General features: G+C 38.6%; 1 protein-coding gene across 1 annotated transcript in view; it reads left to right on the top strand.

Annotated features, from left to right (window-relative positions):
* Positions 1-16,902, top strand: part of MEP1B (meprin A subunit beta) — a gene marked incomplete at its 3' end in the record, with an annotated part of 50,064 nt that extends 33,162 nt beyond the window's left edge. The window contains exons 17-23 of the mRNA XM_084281666.1: positions 2,682-2,834; positions 3,986-4,201; positions 6,345-6,812; positions 8,557-8,736; positions 9,270-9,636; positions 11,922-12,126; positions 16,816-16,902. Of these exons, the coding sequence (XP_084137792.1) occupies positions 2,682-2,834; positions 3,986-4,201; positions 6,345-6,812; positions 8,557-8,736; positions 9,270-9,636; positions 11,922-12,126; positions 16,816-16,902 (1,676 nt within the window). The remainder of the gene's footprint in view (positions 1-2,681; positions 2,835-3,985; positions 4,202-6,344; positions 6,813-8,556; positions 8,737-9,269; positions 9,637-11,921; positions 12,127-16,815) is intronic.
* Between the last annotated feature and the right edge of the window lie 1,802 nt (positions 16,903-18,704).

Here is an 18,704-nt window from a genome sequence, read left to right as displayed (position 1 = left end):
CCTTAGAAAAGTGGTCAAAAGAGTGGTTTTGCTTGCATGGGATTTCTTTTAGAAAGTTGAGTGGAATGTAATTGCACTGGGGAATATAATTCTGAATGTGTGAAAAAATTCTATATTGGGGAATATAATTCTGAATTGTGACTGCATCAGTTGTGCCTTGGCACTCAGATTAGAACATTTACTTCATTACCTCAGTATACTGAGAAGTGAGTGAGGTCTTGCAATTACAATTTAAACCTCAAACTGATACTTTAAATATTAATCAAACCAGTTAATTAAAACAGTATACTTTTATGAGTATATGGTTCTGATGGAAATATTTCTGTTCACATGGGTCTAAACCAAACACACACTTACACGCAGCCTTAGCTTCCAGCACTTGACGCACAGTCAATTAGCTCTTACGTAAGTGCTTAAAGCTAAGGATGTCTTTAATAGCAGACAGGGTCCTTCTTACTCTCTATTAATCTTATATGCTTTCCATCATTCTCACATATTATGTAAAATCTTCATGACATTATAACTTTATTCTTAAACAAAAATCACATTTCCTTAGTGAAAGAAGCCCCATACATGCTGGAACTAGTGACAAAACTCCCACCACCTTCAGGGCAATCAGGATTTGCCCTTCTCCCTGTTCTGTCCCTTAGCATAGTATAGGGTGTCTGATATTCACAGAGCCATAAGTGGTCTTCAGATCAGCCACTGTTTGCTCAAGTGGCCCTTGTGCCATGGAGGACAGGTTTTTCATGGGTCCCAGCTCTCACCCACCCAGCTGCTAAACTGATACTTTCAAGTTAGAGGAAAGATCAAGAACGTTCTCCCAGAGGAATCAAAAGATTGCTTTTTTTGCTGAGAAGGATTTTAGGAAAACTTTAAGCTGAATTCCTGATAAATGCCTTTGAGGTTAGGAATTGATATTAAAAATCGAAAACTTGGTTCTTAAACTGAAACAAACAAACAAAAAACAACAACCTACAACCAACAGCATAAATATTCCTGACTACTACTTTAGTTCTGCTCTGGTTTCTTCTTCAGGACATATGATAAAGATATATTTCAGAATGTTTTCCCTTTCTAGCATATTAAGTAACAGAAAAGATCATGACGTTCCTCAGCCACTGGAAGCTAGGACTCATCCCCCCATGTACTGTCTTCCAGTCCAGCCTTTCACTAAACAGTGAGAAAGTATCTGTCTTTTTGTGCAGATGGCATTCAAAATACCCCTTCTCCTGTGTCATTAATTAATCTAAGAAATGGATCAAATGCTGTTGGGTCTTGCTTTTCTCTCTTCTTGTCCTTCAATGCCATGCCAGCCAGCATTTTTTAATTAGTTAGGGTACAGCTTTCCTGTTTGGGCAAACTGGTTTCATGTTTTGATTTTAAAGAGTTCTTTCATTTAATAATTCCCAATTGTTCTTACTTTCTCGCTGACACCCTTGCTGGTTTTTTATTTATTTTCCTCCTCCAACCTTCAATATAACATTTACTGTGAAAACCTCCTCCCCCCCCCCCCCTTTTTTTACAGCGTTGTATAAATACTGTATCTTAAAAAGTATCAGTTAACAACACTCCTGATAGCCTTGCTGTCTTACAGAGTATTGTTAGCTTTCTATGAGGACAGTACAAAATAGCTCAGCAGTGCAAGTGATTTGTCAGCAGTTCAAATTTAAGTGCTTCCCTGAGCTACAGTCTAAGTGAAACATTTTGCATGCCACCATTGAGGTTGATTTTTGTGATACTCAAGGTCTTTTTTTTTTTTTTTTTTCCTGTGGTGCAATGAAACCTTTAAACCTGCCACAATATTTTATACATAGGCTGAAGAGCAATAATCACGAAACATTTTATTAACTTAGTTGTTTTCAAGTCATAGCTGGTGTTACACAGAACTCAGTTGTAGTACAATAGGAACAAATCTAAGAATAGGGATAAACCTGGCCTGTAGATCTGTGTCTTCCTTTACTCATCCAGAGTTTGATTTAAACAGAGAAAACATTTCATACAGTATTTTCCCTTTCCTAGTCAACAGCAGTCTTCCACCACTTTATTTTTGACCATATTTATTTTTTATTTTTATTTTTTTTTTTTGATATGCAAACCAGATCTTCAAAATTGTATGAGATGAGATATCCACCAGCCTCAAATGTACCTTTGCCAAATGTTTTTCCAATTCAGCATTTTGAAAATCAAGCAGAATGAGCAATTAACCATTGCAGTGAAGTAGCTCTTGCTGTACTGTATTTCAAAATAAGTGCTCCAGTAGGTGAGTTAGTGAAGCTTTACCAAAAGCTGTGACCATGTATCACAGCCTAAAGAAAGCAGAGGAGGGAATGGGAAGTCCTTAGACCTTTTGACTGTGTGAAGGTTGATATGTCAGGGCTGGTATTAGTGTTCCTTTTATAAATAAAAGATATCATATGATAATTAGCTGGCAACCTCCTGTGCTTTCTAAGTGCCCATAGTGGTCCCAATGACATCTTATTAAAGTCAATGTTAATTGTCAAATGCTTTGAGTTCCTGAACATTATATGTATGAATACTGATGGTATCTGAAGCCACTGATTATTTTGTGTTTGCACTTCTTAGTCTGTCTCTGCTCTTGACTTTGAATATCTTGTACTAAATGTGTGCCGTGTAACAGAGATTCACACTTTCATTTATTTATTTTTTTAATATTATAGCCTCCTCCCTAAGTTTCATGGACACGTGCAGTTTTGAACTTGAAAACATTTGTGGCATGATTCAAAGTTCAGATGATAGCAGTGATTGGCAGCGTTTGTCTCAGGTTCCTACTGGGCCTCATACTGATCATACTAACATGGGAGAGTGCGAAGGTATGAAAAAACACTGTTCTTATCTCTCTAGGAAGTTTTTTTCTGCAAAGGCAAGTGAATTGACTTTGCTCATGGCCTTGTTCTGTGTTTATTTGTTGACAGACTACAGTTAACTTTTGAACCAAGCAATATAAAACTGTATAGTAAGGGACATCATGTGACACATTCTGTTTTCTGCTTATTAGAGAAGATTCAGATCTCTTTTGATCTGTTCTTTAGTCTTAGTGTCACATCCTCAGAAGAGAATTAAGTAAAGTGTCCTATGGTACAGGCACATCAGAAAGACTGCTGCTTTTCTGAATAATTGCTCAGTAAATTTTTGGAAAGGATTGGGATTTAGAAATTACATATATTATCAGGGCTCAGCTGAGCAATCCACAGAGAATCATAGAATCATAGAACCACTGAATGTCCTGAGGTGTAAGGGACCCACAAGGATCACTGAGTCCAACTCCTGGTCCACACAGGACCACCCAAAACCAGACCCTGTGTCTGAGAGGATTGTCCAAATGCTTCTTGAGCTCCAGCAGGCTCAATGCCATGACCACTGCCCTGGGGAGCCTGTCCCAGTGCCCGACCACCCTCTGGGTGCAGAACCTTTCCCTAACCCCCAGCCTGACCCTCCCCTGTCCCAGCTCCATGCCGTTCCCTCGGGTCCTGTCACTGTCCCCAGAGAGCAGAGCTCAGCGCCTGCCCCTCCGCTCCCCTCGTGAGGGAGCTGCAGGCCGCCATGAGGCCTCCCCTCAGCCTGCTCTGCTCGGGACTGAAAAGAATGTACCAGTTATTTCCTAACTTGTCAAATAAAACTGTGAGTTAGGAGCATAAACCAGTCCTCCAGAGAGAATGTCAACTGTGAGTCACTGGCTCTGGGTGAACAGTTAAATGAGAGCACCCAAGTTTTGAGTACAAATTTCTAGAGACAGACCAAAAAAAAAAAAAAAAAAAAAAAGTTTGAAGAACAGTTCTGCCTCCGAAGAACATGAACAAGTAACAGCCCTTGGTCAGAAGATTTGTACAGGATCTAGCTTACCATAACCCTAACTTTACTGTCTTGTAGCATTGTTACAATATGATGTTAACACTACACGTGTACCAAGGAAAATTTTGTTTTCACTCCCCTCTACCATTCATTTCTCATTTAATTTTGACAGGTTCGGGCTACTTCATGCATTTCAATACCAGTGCTGTCACACAGGGAAGCACAGCTTTCCTGGAGAGCCGGATTCTGTATCCCAAAAGAGGCTTTCAGTGCTTGCAATTCTATTTCTATAACAGTGGAAATGAAAGCGATCTGCTCCGTGTCTGGGTCAGGGAGTATTCTTCAGCCGATCCAAATGGTACTTTGAGATTCATTGAACAGATAAAAGGTATGGAATAAAGCTTCATTTTGGTTTAATCTATACTCGGTATCCTTTTCAAAGTTTGGGAGAAAATATTGTATCAAAGTGACTCATCTAGTTTTATTCTTTTGCTTCTTCTCTGACTATGTAATTGAAGCTCTGCTGGTGAAATTATACTTGATGGATCCTCAGTCAACCATTTTCCTATAATATAATCAATTACAACAAATTACAAACTCTTGCATTATGAAGATAGTTTTCTCACCAAAATAGCTAAAATTCCATGAGCAGTCATTTTGACTGTTATAGAATTGCTGGTATCAATAGCAACAGATGAAGTTGGTCATTAGACTAAATTACAATGAATAAGAAAGAAGTAATAAAGAAATGGAAAGTATAAGTGCCCTGGAATACCTAACGTACAAAGATTAAAAAAAAAAAAAAAAAAGTAAAATTCAGCTTACTTTTAAAGCATGGTTTGGAGTGACTTATCTGAAATACAGAATCGTAGTATCATTTTAGGTCATTTTAGTTGGAAAAGATCCATAAGATCATCAAGTCCAACCATCAACTAGCACTACCAAGTCCACCACTAAAGCATGTCCTTAAGTGCCATATCCAAGTCTCTTAAATACTTCCAGGGATGGCGAGTCTACCACCTCCTTGGGTGGCAGACCATGATTTTCACTATATTTTGAAGAAAATCAAGTTCTTGAAGTTTTAGGTGCCTATGGTCTTCAAAATGAGCAACAGATGTCAGTTAATGGATAAGAGGTCCTTAAGCTTAATCCAAAGTCACCTTTTGATTAAACCATATTCTCTGATATTTCACTATTATTTGATCTCCACTACAGCTACAACTAATTCAGTCTGTTAGTTACACACAGGTCTTGGGGAACTCTTTTGCACAGTAGATATAAAGTCTGCTTCTTCTGCCTCTTTCTGTGCCTTTAGGCTCAGCTACTACTCATACCTGTTTACAAACCCCAGTTTTTGCTGTTCTGCAGCAGCTTTGGTTGCCTTCAGCCAGGAGCAGGGCAGGCAGTGGGGGCAGGACATTTTACACTGCACTAGCTGTTTTGCTCATTGAACATGAGTCAGAAACACCAGTCGTGCATATAATCCGTGCACTTCAAATAGGTGTTACTTAGTGCAGAAGAAAATGTGATGGAAAATAGCGGGGTGTTTTGTTCTTATTTCTGGGTTTATTTTTTCTCCTCCTAATTAAAACAACAATAATGAAAAACAGCAAAAAAATGAGATTCATATCGGAGATGAATTATATTGTGTTTAGAACTGTTAGGAAAGTGAAGTATGAGTTCTGTACTTGGGATTGGCACTGCCTAGTCCAGAAATGTAGCTGAAAACCTCACCTTCCATTCAGGTGAACAGAAACCAGTCAGCAAAAGACATTATTTTGCTGCATGTACTATTAACAAAGGATGTCCTACTTTCACTTCTTTCACTTGCCTTAAAAGGCCTGTGTGCAGAAGTCTTTGCTGCTGTGCAAACTGGTCTTGCAGTCAAGTGGGATTTACTAGTGCAGGTACTTCTGGACACAGCATCAGATTTGCACTGAGGTTTTATCACATGAAGTAGGTTTTACAATTGCCTGGCTCTAATTTGAACTTAATATCATTTGATGGGTGAATACTGATTCTGCAGAGGCAAATTTCCAGCAAGCTATTTAAATATTAAAAAAAAAAAAAAAAGTAATAATGAATGAACAAATCTTGCAGTTCTAGGTACCAAGAATCCTCTGCAGCTTTTTTTTTTTTTTTTTTTTTTTTGATTGATTGATATCTGTTGTTATTCATTTATTTAAATATATTTGGCTCTGATTTTTTTCTTTACAATACTACAGGTGACACTTTATAAATTTAATTATCACAACATTTGGACTAATTTAATGTAATGCTTTTTAATAATATAAAAGAAAAAGCAGTCTGAAGACATTACCATTGTTTTCACTCTAACTAAAGAGCTGCTAAGCATAATAAATCTGGTGAAAAAATGAAATTAAAAAAAGTAACATCTAGAAGAAAAATGTTCCATCACTTCAGCACCAGTGGAACTGAAGAATTCATACATAGCATGGGGATAGGCTCTCTAGACCCATACAGTGTTTGATTGTACTGCTTACTTAGAAATCCCTACTCTCGTTTTTCAGGTGCACCTGCAAATTACTGGCAGCTCCATCACGTTTCTTTGAATGTCACAAGTAAATTCCGGGTGGTGTTTGAAGGTGTGAGAGGAACTGGCTTGTCAAATGGAGGCCTCTCTATTGATGACATCAACTTGTCAGAAACACAGTGTCCTCACCACGTCTGGCATATCAGAAATTTCACTCATCTTCTCAACACAAGTCCTGCAGGGACAGCAGGACGAATATACAGTCCACCTTTTTACTCTAGTAAAGGATATGCTTTCCAGGTCAGCTTGTATGTAAATGGTACCGCTGATAGCCCATTTAATTTAGCAATCTACTTGCATTTGATTTCTGGAGCAAATGATGATCAGTTGCAATGGCCCTGTGCATGGCAACAAGGTACCATGATTCTGCTTGACCAGCATCCTGATATTCGTCATCGGATGTCAAACCAAAGAAGTATAACAACAGACCCTCAGAAATTATCAGGTTAGTTGAATTCAGATGTGCTATCCAATACATTTAAAACACAGCCAAAAGATAAGGAGTCAAATTTTCTCTTTCTGTAAATTAGTTCAGCTTTTTTAGCTTCTGGAATGGATCATTTCCTTGCAGCAGCAATACAATTGATCCACAGGCAAGAAAAATTTGAACATGTAAGTAGGTTAAGCTGGGACCCTCGGTTTTGAAGTAGATTCACATAAGAAAGAGATGGGTCATCCAAGCCTAACAGTTTTTTCATATGCTCTGTGAAGATGCATTTGTATCTGCTTTAATGATAATGCAAGTCTTCCAGAAGGCTTGAAGAGAAAAATACTGCATTAACAATATGCACAGTTGATAGCAGATGAAAGTTTAGCCATTAAACACATCACCTCCCTCCTTGCAAAAGGAACTGGTGTCAGCGCAAATCCAGAAACCAGATGGACAAAGTACTGATTCATATTACATAATCTGCACTTGGTTGAGGTGTGACAAGATAAGGAGCAATTGCCCACAATAACTTGGGAAGGAGGCAGTTTAGGTAAAGGTGTAGCTCTGAGAAATGTTAGGAAACTCTATAAAGAGAGATATTAAATTAAAGCCACATATTCAGCACTGGATAAAGATTGAATTTAAGTCAAAATGACTTTCTGCATCAATATAAGGATTTTGCCAAAAGAAACCACCTCCACCCCTGAATTAGTTTCCTGGTAATTCTGACTACAATATTCATAAAGGACGGAATGCGCTAAAATTTCTGTTTCTTGGAATTATTTAAAAAATAATAAACCATAGATGACATTCATTATTCTCTGACACTCTGTTTCTACATTAAAACAATGTGGGTAAACTAGAAAGACTAAATGATCTCCCCCTGATCACACCAGGTTCCCCACAGATGGTTCGCATTTTCCCTGTGCTCTCTGCTGTTATGGCCACAGCTCTCAGCCCTTTTTGATGCTGTGGATTTGCAGTCTGTTTGTGCTCTGCCTCTCATCCCTTGTTTATTTATGTATTGCTTGTAGCCCCAGATTCCCGAGATAAACCTTGTAACTCTTACCCTTTCTCTAACCAGTAGACCTACTGGGGCAAGCAGTTTGATCTCCTTGTCAGATACTTAGACAATCATGCTCAGTTTTGAGATTTTAGATTTAAGGTCTGATGAAGACCTTAAATGTCTGGGACATCAGCAGCTTGTGACCACTTGTGTTGTTCAAGGACCCTCTGTCCTCCATCCACATCAGCAGATGCTTTTTTTTATTTTTTTTTTTTGAGAATCACTGAATTAATACATTTTACAGATGACTCATGTGCTACTCATCTTCTTGCCCACTATACTTGAAATGGACTAAAAGAAAAAATAACACAATAGGTTTTCAACCAGCACTCCAGTAACTTCATCTCCAGCAGGCTCTTTTCTCAATACCTCAGACCAACCCACTGAAAAACTTAATTTCCTTGTGTGTCTCATCCATGTGGAATCTCAAACAAAAAAATCTACAAATTGTAGGCAGTTCCAGCATTGTTTCTACTCCTTGAGTTTCAGGTAATTTATTCTCATCTCCCTCTTCATGACATCCATGAGCAGAACAGGCAAAATAGGGGATGGTTTGTCTTGAGTGTTGAGAGAGGACTTAGTACTACTTTGCAGCAGACATTAACTGAGAAGGAAAGAACCCTATTGAGAAAAAAATCCAGAGTGATCCCACTCTTTTTATGTTTATTTATTTATTTTTTTTCTTCTTTTCAGGGTCTTCAAATTATTTTTGGGATAGGCCAGATAAAGTGGGATCAGCAGCTTCCTTTCCCAATGGAACTGCATTCATGAGAGGTCCAGGAAGTGGAACAAGTGCATTCTTAACTCATCAGAGACTCAGAAGTCGCAACTTTATTAAAGAAGACAGTATTTATATTCTTTTAACAATGGAAGGTATGTGAACATTAATGGTAACTGATATTCTTAATAATACAGAAGATACACAGTGTCACATACTAACTAGTCACAAGTACTGTAGGTATAAATACATTATGTACTTTACACATGAGCAATTTTGGTGCTTCTTATGTATCTGAAGTCAAATCATGCGTAAATAAATGTGTGGGTAGCTACATCCTTTTTCTAATCCATTATCTCATGTGTAGGTTGAAATCTAAGTGTATAAAATGATGCTACTCCTGTGCAATTATTTTGAATAGAGTACTTTGAATAAGATTGTCTGTTTAAAAAATTAAAGAAATTAGGACATTTCCAAAATACATCATGCTCTTGAAAGTTAAGACTTTTTATCCATTATACTAGAGGAAGATGTAGGGTAGTTCGCAGGATCTCTGCTCTTTATTATTAGAACTTACAATTAAAATAAGAAGGAAAAAACAAACAAACAAACAAACAAACAAAAAAAACAAAACAAGAAAAAAAAACACATAAAGTAAATGCCTTGTTTCTTGTGTTTTCTCATGCAGATATATCACATCTAGTATCAACTCAGCCAAGTGTTTCACCAACCTTTGTCATGAATACTTCCACTGCCAACACTGTTAGACCTACCACCACCACCACCACCACCAAGCCCACCCCCACCACCAAGCCCACCACCACCACCACCAAGCCCACCACCACCACCACCACCAAGCCCACCACCACCACCACCACCAAGCCCACCACCACCACCACCACCACAGCTAAGCCTACCACCACCAAAACATCCATCCCAACAACCTCTGGCAGCCAGACCGAGGAGCCAGACATAGATACTCCAGACTCCTGTCCAGACAACCCATGTGAAAATGACGGTGTCTGCGTTATTGTAGATAGAAAAGCAGTGTGCAGGTAAATGTTTTTATTCACTCAAATACAATTTTAGTAATGAAAGCTTCTAGAGAGACAGCTAATTAAAAACATATATATCCAAAATCTATTACTGCAAGAGACTTATGACCAGTTTGGGCAACAAGTTCCTATCCCTAACATTTGACCATTTTGATGTACTTTGTTTGACTTTTCTGTAAATTATATTTATAATGTACTTCTTATTTTGAGTGTTATGTTAGTCCAATGTTATAAAATGGACTGCACTTCTCCTCAGAAGTCTATAGCAAAATCAGGAGTTCAATATAAATACACTTGAAACAAAATAGCATTTGTATCAGGAGAAAGTATTTTTAATATCTCTCAGGCAGTGTAAGTAAAATAACTTTATTTTAAAATTTTATTCAGAAATACTGTGTAGAGCAAATTATGACAACAAATTAACCAATTCTAGTTGCTTGCCTTTTAAACCAGTGATGAAGGCTGAGTACCAAAATGCTTGTTTACCCTGCAAGAAAATGAATAGCAACTTTTATTTAATCCTCCGTGGATTCATTTATGCAACCCACCTGGCTGATTAGCATTGTTCCTGCTCTCAGAGAAACTCTAAGGCTGAAGATAGTAACAACATGCTGTGAAGCAGTGCCAAGGCAGGTAGACTGGGGGAGTGCTGTGAGGCAAATGTCTAAAGGCCAAGAGCAACAGGAGCTGGTATGACTCACTGTTATATCTCCCCATTTAGGAACCTTTTAAAAAACAATTCTGTAAAGGGGCTTGGGCAACACATCAGAAACAGGTCATGAGTGTGAGAAAATGTCAAGAAGCTGTTCCAAGAAGACAAAAAAAAAAATAAAAATCTGAACGTTATGCTTGATTTTAGAATTTTCTGACATCTGTGGTCTGTTTGAAGCTCAAGTGCCTATGTGTCCTACATGCCATGCTGGAGAAATGTGTGACCAGCAGTCACTTTATGCTCTAGTTTTCTACTGGAAAACTGGAGGGGATGTGATAATAACTCTCTTTAAGCCTGATCACATAAAGTCCAATGGAGTCATTTTCAGGGCTGAGCATATAGTTCTGAATAAATGATTTAGACAGACAATGGAAAAACAATAACATAAAGAACAATAAAGGGTTAGAAAGATGTGAATTCATGTGTGAATTCAGCAGTACTGTACATATATTTTTTCAGTTACATCACTGGGAGCTTCACATGCTCATGATAAAAAGTTTCAGAGCTGAAGGTGATACTGAGTAAGGTGAAGGACTCAAGGCTTGGAGGCTGTGTTTAGTACAAAACCAGAAGATTGCTAGAATGCTAATCTTGCCTTCTTTAGGGGAAGGCAGAGACAGCTCACACATGTTCTTAGAAAATAAGCCCCTTCTGGCAATGAGAAAGTCTGATCAGAACTTACCACATCTACTGACAGAGAAGTACTGAGCAGGGAGAAGGCAATGTGATGGGTCAGGCTTAGAAAGGGGGAATTCCTGCACCTAAATTTTGCTTCAGTTACTATTGATGATGCAGAGTCTGGCCTGTGGTCTTGACCCCATTTATCTTGCAAGTTCGAATTGCTGCATAAGGTGAGTTGAGAATTAAGAAGGCAAAGATCATAAGAGGAATCAGGAGGATGAGATTTCCTGGAGGGTGGTAGATGTGACCTGATGGGATAAGAGCAGTATAAAGCTTCTGGACCAGTTTCCCTTGGAGTTTATTCAACTACTACCTATAAAGATTTTCTTAACTGACTGAGTGATAGATAGAAGGGCTTTGTGTAAAAGCTGAGCGTGCCAAAAGGCAGAATTGCATCTGGATAGGAGGGCAATTAGTATGGTGAAAGCAAATATTACAGTGGTAATATAGTGGTCCTAGTGACAGGTATCAGTTTCATGGAGCGGAAAATGAGCTTTCTATCAGCAGAAGTGCTATAAACTTAAAGGAAAAGGGAGCAGATGAGTGCACTGAGTGATCCACAGGGCTTGTCTGTTGGTAGCAAAAGAAGACCATTCTGTAGCAACAGCTCTGTAGATCAGCTGTGTCCAAGCCTGAAAAAGATAAAAAATAAAATAAAGTAAAATAAAACAGGCTGAAGCTTAGGCTTTCCAGCAAAGGCTGTCTTTGTCTTGTAGAAGAGATGACCTGTAAAACAGTGGGAAGCTGAAGAAAGGGCACAGTCTATCCAGATATGTAATCTGGATGTTATTTGGGATATAGAAACAGTGCATCAGATATGCAATATTTTAGGTAGTCTTTTCATATCTTCAATCTTTAAGTGAAGCCACGCATTTGTTCTTTTACTTTCTAGATGTCCAGCAGGGGACAACTGGTGGTACATGGGAGAAAAGTGTGAAAGGAAAGGCTCAACTCAAGAAAACACTATAATTGCTGTTTCTTCAAGCATAACTGTATTTGTTGTTATGCTTATTGTCACTATCACAACTGCGGTTTGCCTTAAAAAGAAATACATCAAAGGAAAGGAAAAAGTAGAGAGCCTGGCTCTAGAAGAAGAAGTAAGTGCTTTGCCTTTTCAACAAAGATGATATATATATTTATTAAAAGTAAACAGTCAAATTCAGTAAAATATAAACTGGAGTATGTCACATTTTTGAAGTCTGAAGACTCCAGTTTAGGAATTAAAGAGCTCTACTAAGTGCTATTAATTTTTCAAACACCAAAAAGCCACTTAATTCAAAACTCCTCCTCCACCCCCACCAATCTTACTGCCCTGATGGGAGCCTACATCGAGTGGGAGATTGTGAACAAATGTATTCATTTTCAGCTTGTGACTAAATTATGTCTTTCACTTAGTGAACTAGTATTTCATCTATTACTGCATTTTCTACTAAAGATATCCCCTAAAAACACCTTGATGTAACAGTAAAAGAAACCAACTCCAAATGCCAAAACAAAGATGCAAATTAATATCAATTTCCTTATTCAATGGACATTCTGTATGCAAGGAACAATGTAGCCATGGAAATCATGGCTTAAGAACAGGTAAAAATAAAGACAGCAGGTTAAAAAATGACTGGATCAGAAGTGAATAAGACATTCAGACTGGTTTTAATAGGAAGTTACATAAAGTCTCAGGCATCCAGACCCCTAGTTTAAACAGTGACTTAGTCTTGGAAATAGCAAGAATGACATATCTTAGAGGGTCTTACAGGGCCCAGGAGAAATTTTGTAAGCAAATTGATGAAGAATAGCCTTCCAGAGATCAATTTGAATTTTGTCCTAACATTGTTCATGTGATGTCCTGTTGAAGTACAGTATCTCTTTGGAATGCCAGATACTGTACTGTTAATTTATGTCTTCCAAAAAAATATTTCATTTGCTTTGAAAGTAATATTATACACATACTTCCCTTCCCTATGTACTTGTCTTTTAAGATGTGTTTTTTTTTTTTTCCTATTTAGAATAAAACATCCTTCTGAAAATAATTCAAACAAGCATCAAAGACACAAGATGAAGATCACTGAAAAACCCCAACTATGTCATCATTCTTTCTGTTGTTTTAATCTCAGCCATCATGATAAAGGTTTGTAAAGTCTGGAAGATAATGCATCATCTGGATAAAATACCGGGCTAATGCCAGTGAAACTTCTGATGTTGTGTGTTGTTGCCATGCAATGGAGAAAGATATAAATGTGTTTTGTGATATGCCTGTCTTGTCCTTTAAGTCTATCTGAACATGAAGGAAGCGTGTTAAACTGTGTCCTGACTTTGAATCTACACAGTAAAGTCCAAGTTTGCCATCTAGAGTTGCCCATCATAAAAGGGAACTGGGCTCTGTGATCAAGGGACACCCAGGAGTACTAAGTTCTGCTACAGTTGTCAGCAGTGAGAGAGTGTGGGGGGTGTGAGAACATCTGTTTCATGAAGTCATTTGGTTTTGATCTACCAAATAAAATAAATAAATAAATAAAAAGAAGTAATGAGGAAAGTGCTACATTAACCGCACAGACACACAAACACAGGAGACAATAATGAGGACTCAGAACTCTTCAGCCACCGATTGATGGGCCATTGAAGGAACTACTCAAGCATAGTCCTGAAGAATGTGAACCTGAACTATAAATAACAGCTGATAAGAAGGGGGAAACACACTTTGCATGAGTATTATGGTTTATTTGAGGCTTCTTGGGATATTGGCTATCAGAAGTGGATTATTGTGGGTTTATGTAAAACTTGTTATGGGACATTTAAGGGAAGGACAAAAGGGTCCAAAGGAAAGGAGAGGATCATGATGGATCACAGAGGTATACATGTGAGAAAATGGTGCCAGCAACTGCAGAGACCAGCATACAAAAGAGATCTGTGTGTTAACAACTGGAGGTGAGGTCACAGGTCTTAGGGCACATGAGTCTGGATGCTAGCATGCGGAGGGATGGCAATGCAAGAAGTCTGTGTGCCACTTAATGGGGGACTGTGGGCTGCAGAGCTTGGAGGTCTGAAATGCCAGTGATTGGAGGGACTGGTGTGTGTGTGTCAAAACGTCGGAGCGCCAGCAGCTGGAGCCGAGGCCATGGGAACCATGGGTGTAGGTCTAGGTGGCAGCAACCAGAGAGCCTGGGGTGCATTTGAGGGTGTAAGAAGCCTTAAGTGCTAGCAACTAGAGACCTGTGCTTTATTTCCTCATTTAATTCAAGCCTTTATTTGTGTGTGTATAATTAGTTAGCAAACCTCAAGCTGGACTAGCTGGCGAGCAGGAGGAAATGCACATATGGAAAGACTTTTAGTGTGAGCCGGTGGTTAGGTTAGGGAGCCCAGGGTTCAGACGTGGATATTAGGCAGACTAAGAGCTGCTGCCTACACTGCTCTGTGTGTGTTGCAGTCTGTGAGGCCAGCTGCATTAGGGATATGCCTGTATGTGTACTATGTGTCTTGGATGCACGGTACCCTTGCTACAGGCAGACCTGCCAGCTGGAAGAGCAGCTGCATCCCTGGGACTAGGATGGAGAGATCATCTGGGTCTGGGACTGCTCCTCGCTGGGCACAGCATCCAGGCAGGAGGGGTCCCAGGTCTGATGAATTTGTTGGCTCCCTTAGCACCCTTAAAATAGGTGGTCTGCAATTCAGGTGGGGGTTTGAGAACAGGGCAGGCTTGGAAATGGAAGGGACAGAGGAAGCAAACTGTTCTTTCCAAGGATATTTTCAGGGTAAGATAGCAGTCACCATGGACAAAGATCATCACACTTGCAGCAGTTTGGAAGGGACTCCAAGAAACAGGAGTGCTAGTGATAGAAATGTCAGGTCACACCAGATGGTTGGTAGACTGGTATGTGAATATGTTCACATTTAAAGGTCAGCAGCTACTTTGATTCCCCAGAATGGATGTTGATGATCATAACATTTATTGTGTAATTTACCCTAACTCTGGGCAAGAGCAGTTCAAATATGTGGAATATATGGAGCTAGTCTTCCTCTGAATGCTACTGCACAATACAAAGCAACAAATTGTATGGTTCTGTACTGACATTACTTTTCTAGTCCTCTGATTAATATTCTGTGAAAAGTAGTTATATTTTAAGCTTTCATAGCTGGTTGTATTAGCTTTTATTGGAACCCAAAGATTCATGAAAACAGTCAGACAAAATTAACAAAGATTTGTCAGAGCTGACAAACATCCTAGATAGGGAGATACCCTACTATAGCTGTCTTAAAATAACTTTCCTATTTTGACATGTCTTCATCAGCAGTTTTCATGCAAATAATTCTCCAAATGTGCCTTCAATTAAGATATGCACATAGATTTACATGGAGTTAAGAAGACACAAATGAGACTGTTCATAAATTCAACCCTGGCTAAAATACTTAGCATTATAAACAGTGAGCATTTCATCATTTCAAACACGAAGTACTGGATTTGTGACTGCAGAGACTGTTTGATTTTTTTTTTGGAATCCAAATTATATGAAGTAGCATAAATACTACCTGAATTGTAAAGGCTTTAGTGCTGTCACGAGAAGAAACCTTAACACATAGAACAATACATTACAACACGCTGTCTAAGATACAAATTCCATAGAGTATATCCTGAAATGGTGAACTTCCATGGAAAAAAAGAAAAAAGAAAAAAAAAAGAACTTTAATCTTCTGCTTATTCATTTCAAACAGGAATCAGTGAAGAGCACAAGCTGAAACTGAATCTCAAAGTCCAAATAATAACAATTCACTTTTCACTTATTTTCTGTGCAGATTCCGTAGAGCCAAAAAGGACTGACATTTTATTAATGGCATTAACTGAGCTAAGGGTTTAATCAGACTCTGATTTTTGTGAAAAAGAAAGAAGTCTAAAAATATACAAAAGAAAAATATTTTTTTTTTTCTCACTTCCAGTGCAGAAAAACTACTCAGGAAGTCTTGTATCAGATTCAGCGTTGCATTTCTTTGTATATCAGAAAAGTTATACTACTAGCTCAAGTTCCTGAACACAGAATTGTTTCTTACAAAAGCTGTAGCACAACTGAATTACAGTGATGGCATTTTCTGTGAAGAAAAGTGGGACATTAAAAATCCATATATGTGTTGGGAAATTAAGTGGTTCAGCTGGACTCTTCTTTAAGAGCTGATGTTTTACTTGGATTTGTGATTTAACTGGTTGACATTACCATATCCCAGTAGAGGTCACCACATGTAAAAACAAGATTCACCAGCCTGTGTCATAATGCCCTCCTCTGGAACTGACTTCTGTGCTTTACCGAGATTTTGCCTACATGGTTATTAGGACAGTGTTTATTATTTCTAATGTAACAGCTTAAGTTTGGAGACATACATACGGCCCCTTTATAGATGACATGGATATTTACCACAACTCAGATACTATGTTAGCCAGTTGGAAAGCCATCCATGAGGTAGCAGCCCTTTGCAGAAAGACTGGGTGTTTATTTTTGCTAAAGCAGATTAATTCACAGAATCTTTATTGTAACCTTCTCTTTATGAAAACAATGAGATGATAGATACCAATATGGTGCCAAACCCCACCAGCATTAAGGCTCCATAAAATTCCACTTCTTTTTTTTCACATCCTTCTCACACTTTGATGATTCAGGTTAAAATTTTTAACAAGGAATTGCTCTGCCTGTGTCCCTGGAGCCATGCAAAGTAGACACACTCCACTCTCTACCCATCAGGACTTGTGTAAAAGTCTACTGCTGGGCTCCCATCATGTATTTGAGCTGTGGATGTTGATGTCCTAGGTTGACCACCTTGCTCCTGTTCCTCATTCAAGTACAGGTCTCAGCTGGTACCCAGTGATGAACCCCCTAGCAGAGACCCCAGCTTAAAGGAATGGTAGCTTCTCTGCTCTTTTCTGCTCCTCCTGCTCTGGGCTCAGGGCTGTCAGCACAGCCAGAGCCAGCAGAGTATATCCATGTCGTACTTCGAGCTGTGTTTGTGACTCATCCCCCAGTGTGGAGTCTATCAGGAGTTACAGCATGAGCTTAGAAATAAATAAATATACAAATACATACATTTCTAGTCAGTGGCTCAGGTTTAGAGGGGAAAAAAACATGCATACATATACAGACACAAAAGCAAAGGTAGGTTGCTCTATCTACTCGTCCGTCTTCAAGGATCTCAGCATTGCAGAAAATCTAGTCATGCTACCTAATATCAGTGCAAAACATTATGCACAGCCTCCTATTCCCGTTACAGGCAAACCAGGCCAATTTCAGTGCTATTTGCATCACACAGATGGATTGGCTTGCTCAGTTTAGCTTTTGCACTAGTAAAGAAAACTGAATCATAATGCTCTGGCTGGCACTGCCCTGCCTAAATGCAGAAAAGGGACTGATCCTAGACACAAGTTATCTTATGTCAGCTAGGAATTTCAGGTGTCTAGCACCACACTTAGGTAGTCGAGGTTCCAGGATGCAGGGCTGGAGTCAGGAGGTGTCATTTTTTTAGGTGCAGACTGCCTTGTGATATCAGAACAGAGAAGTGCTATTTCTCCATTTTTTTCGCTGTTAGAGCTCAGGGACTTACCCTAAGACACAGATGCTATCCATCTGTTAAAAACAAACAAACAAACAAACAAAAAACTTTGATTTTCTTAAATATAAGCTGAAGTCTCCTATCCACTTGGACTGCACTTTCAGTCTATCTGTCTTTACTGCCAATAGCACAGACAGTCAGGTATCAAAAGAAGACAACTGCCAAGCAACCTGCCTTTTCTGAACAGTCATCCTGTCAATTGCTGTTTCTTAAGTCTAGAGTGGTTGCTTAGAGACTTTTGTAGCATTTGATGCAGCAATGGCAAAATATCTGTATTATGCTCTGATTGTATTTGGAAATTATGAAGAAATTAAATATATGATGATCTCATTTTCCCACTTCTATCAATTTCATATTCTAGTTTATTACAAAAAGAGAGAGCTAAAGTCAAGCATTAGTAGTTCCCTTTGTGCAAGGAGATTAGGAATTCTTTGCAGCAGACATATTCCATGTGGTTGCTTTCCTTGTCCTCTCCTCTTTCTGAGAATCAACAGAATGAGCTGGGTAAAAATAACTATTACCACGCCAATTCAGACTGATCAACCCACCTACACACTAATAATTTGCTGGAGCACACACAAATCAGTCTCCTTTGTGTTAAAATTCTTCAAAATCATCCCTGGTGCCTTCTTTCTCTATTTTCCTTATTTCTTTTTCAAAAATCATATTTTAATTTTGTTTTGCCAGTCAAGCTAATTACTTACGCCAAGCACACTGTAGCTGGTATCAAAAAGGTTGCAGACAGGTTTTCATTTTCACTTGCTCGTAATTCCTAAACTCCCTCCAATTGGGATGAAATGTTCTGTGCTTGATCTCTGCCTTTGACTTCACCTTCTGTGAAGACAAAATAATGTCAAAGATGTTTAACTTGAATGTCTGGAACTTAAAAGAACAAAACCAAACTTCACTGTTTCCCAAGGTTGCAGTGCTTAATCATACAATACATAAACATTATTGCTCTTCCAGTGAAATACTCATGGGAAAAATGTAGTTGTGTGCTCTTTATCAGATTTGAATCTTATCTCTGAACAATTTGATGGAACATTTTGATTAACATCTTAATGATAGCATTTCTGCTGAGAGGCTACTAATA

Source organism: Netta rufina, assembly GCF_964035555.1.
Source record: "Netta rufina genome assembly, chromosome: 2".
Taxonomy (NCBI): Eukaryota; Metazoa; Chordata; class Aves; order Anseriformes; family Anatidae; genus Netta; species Netta rufina.
This window is presented reverse-complemented; position numbering and strand designations above follow the sequence as displayed.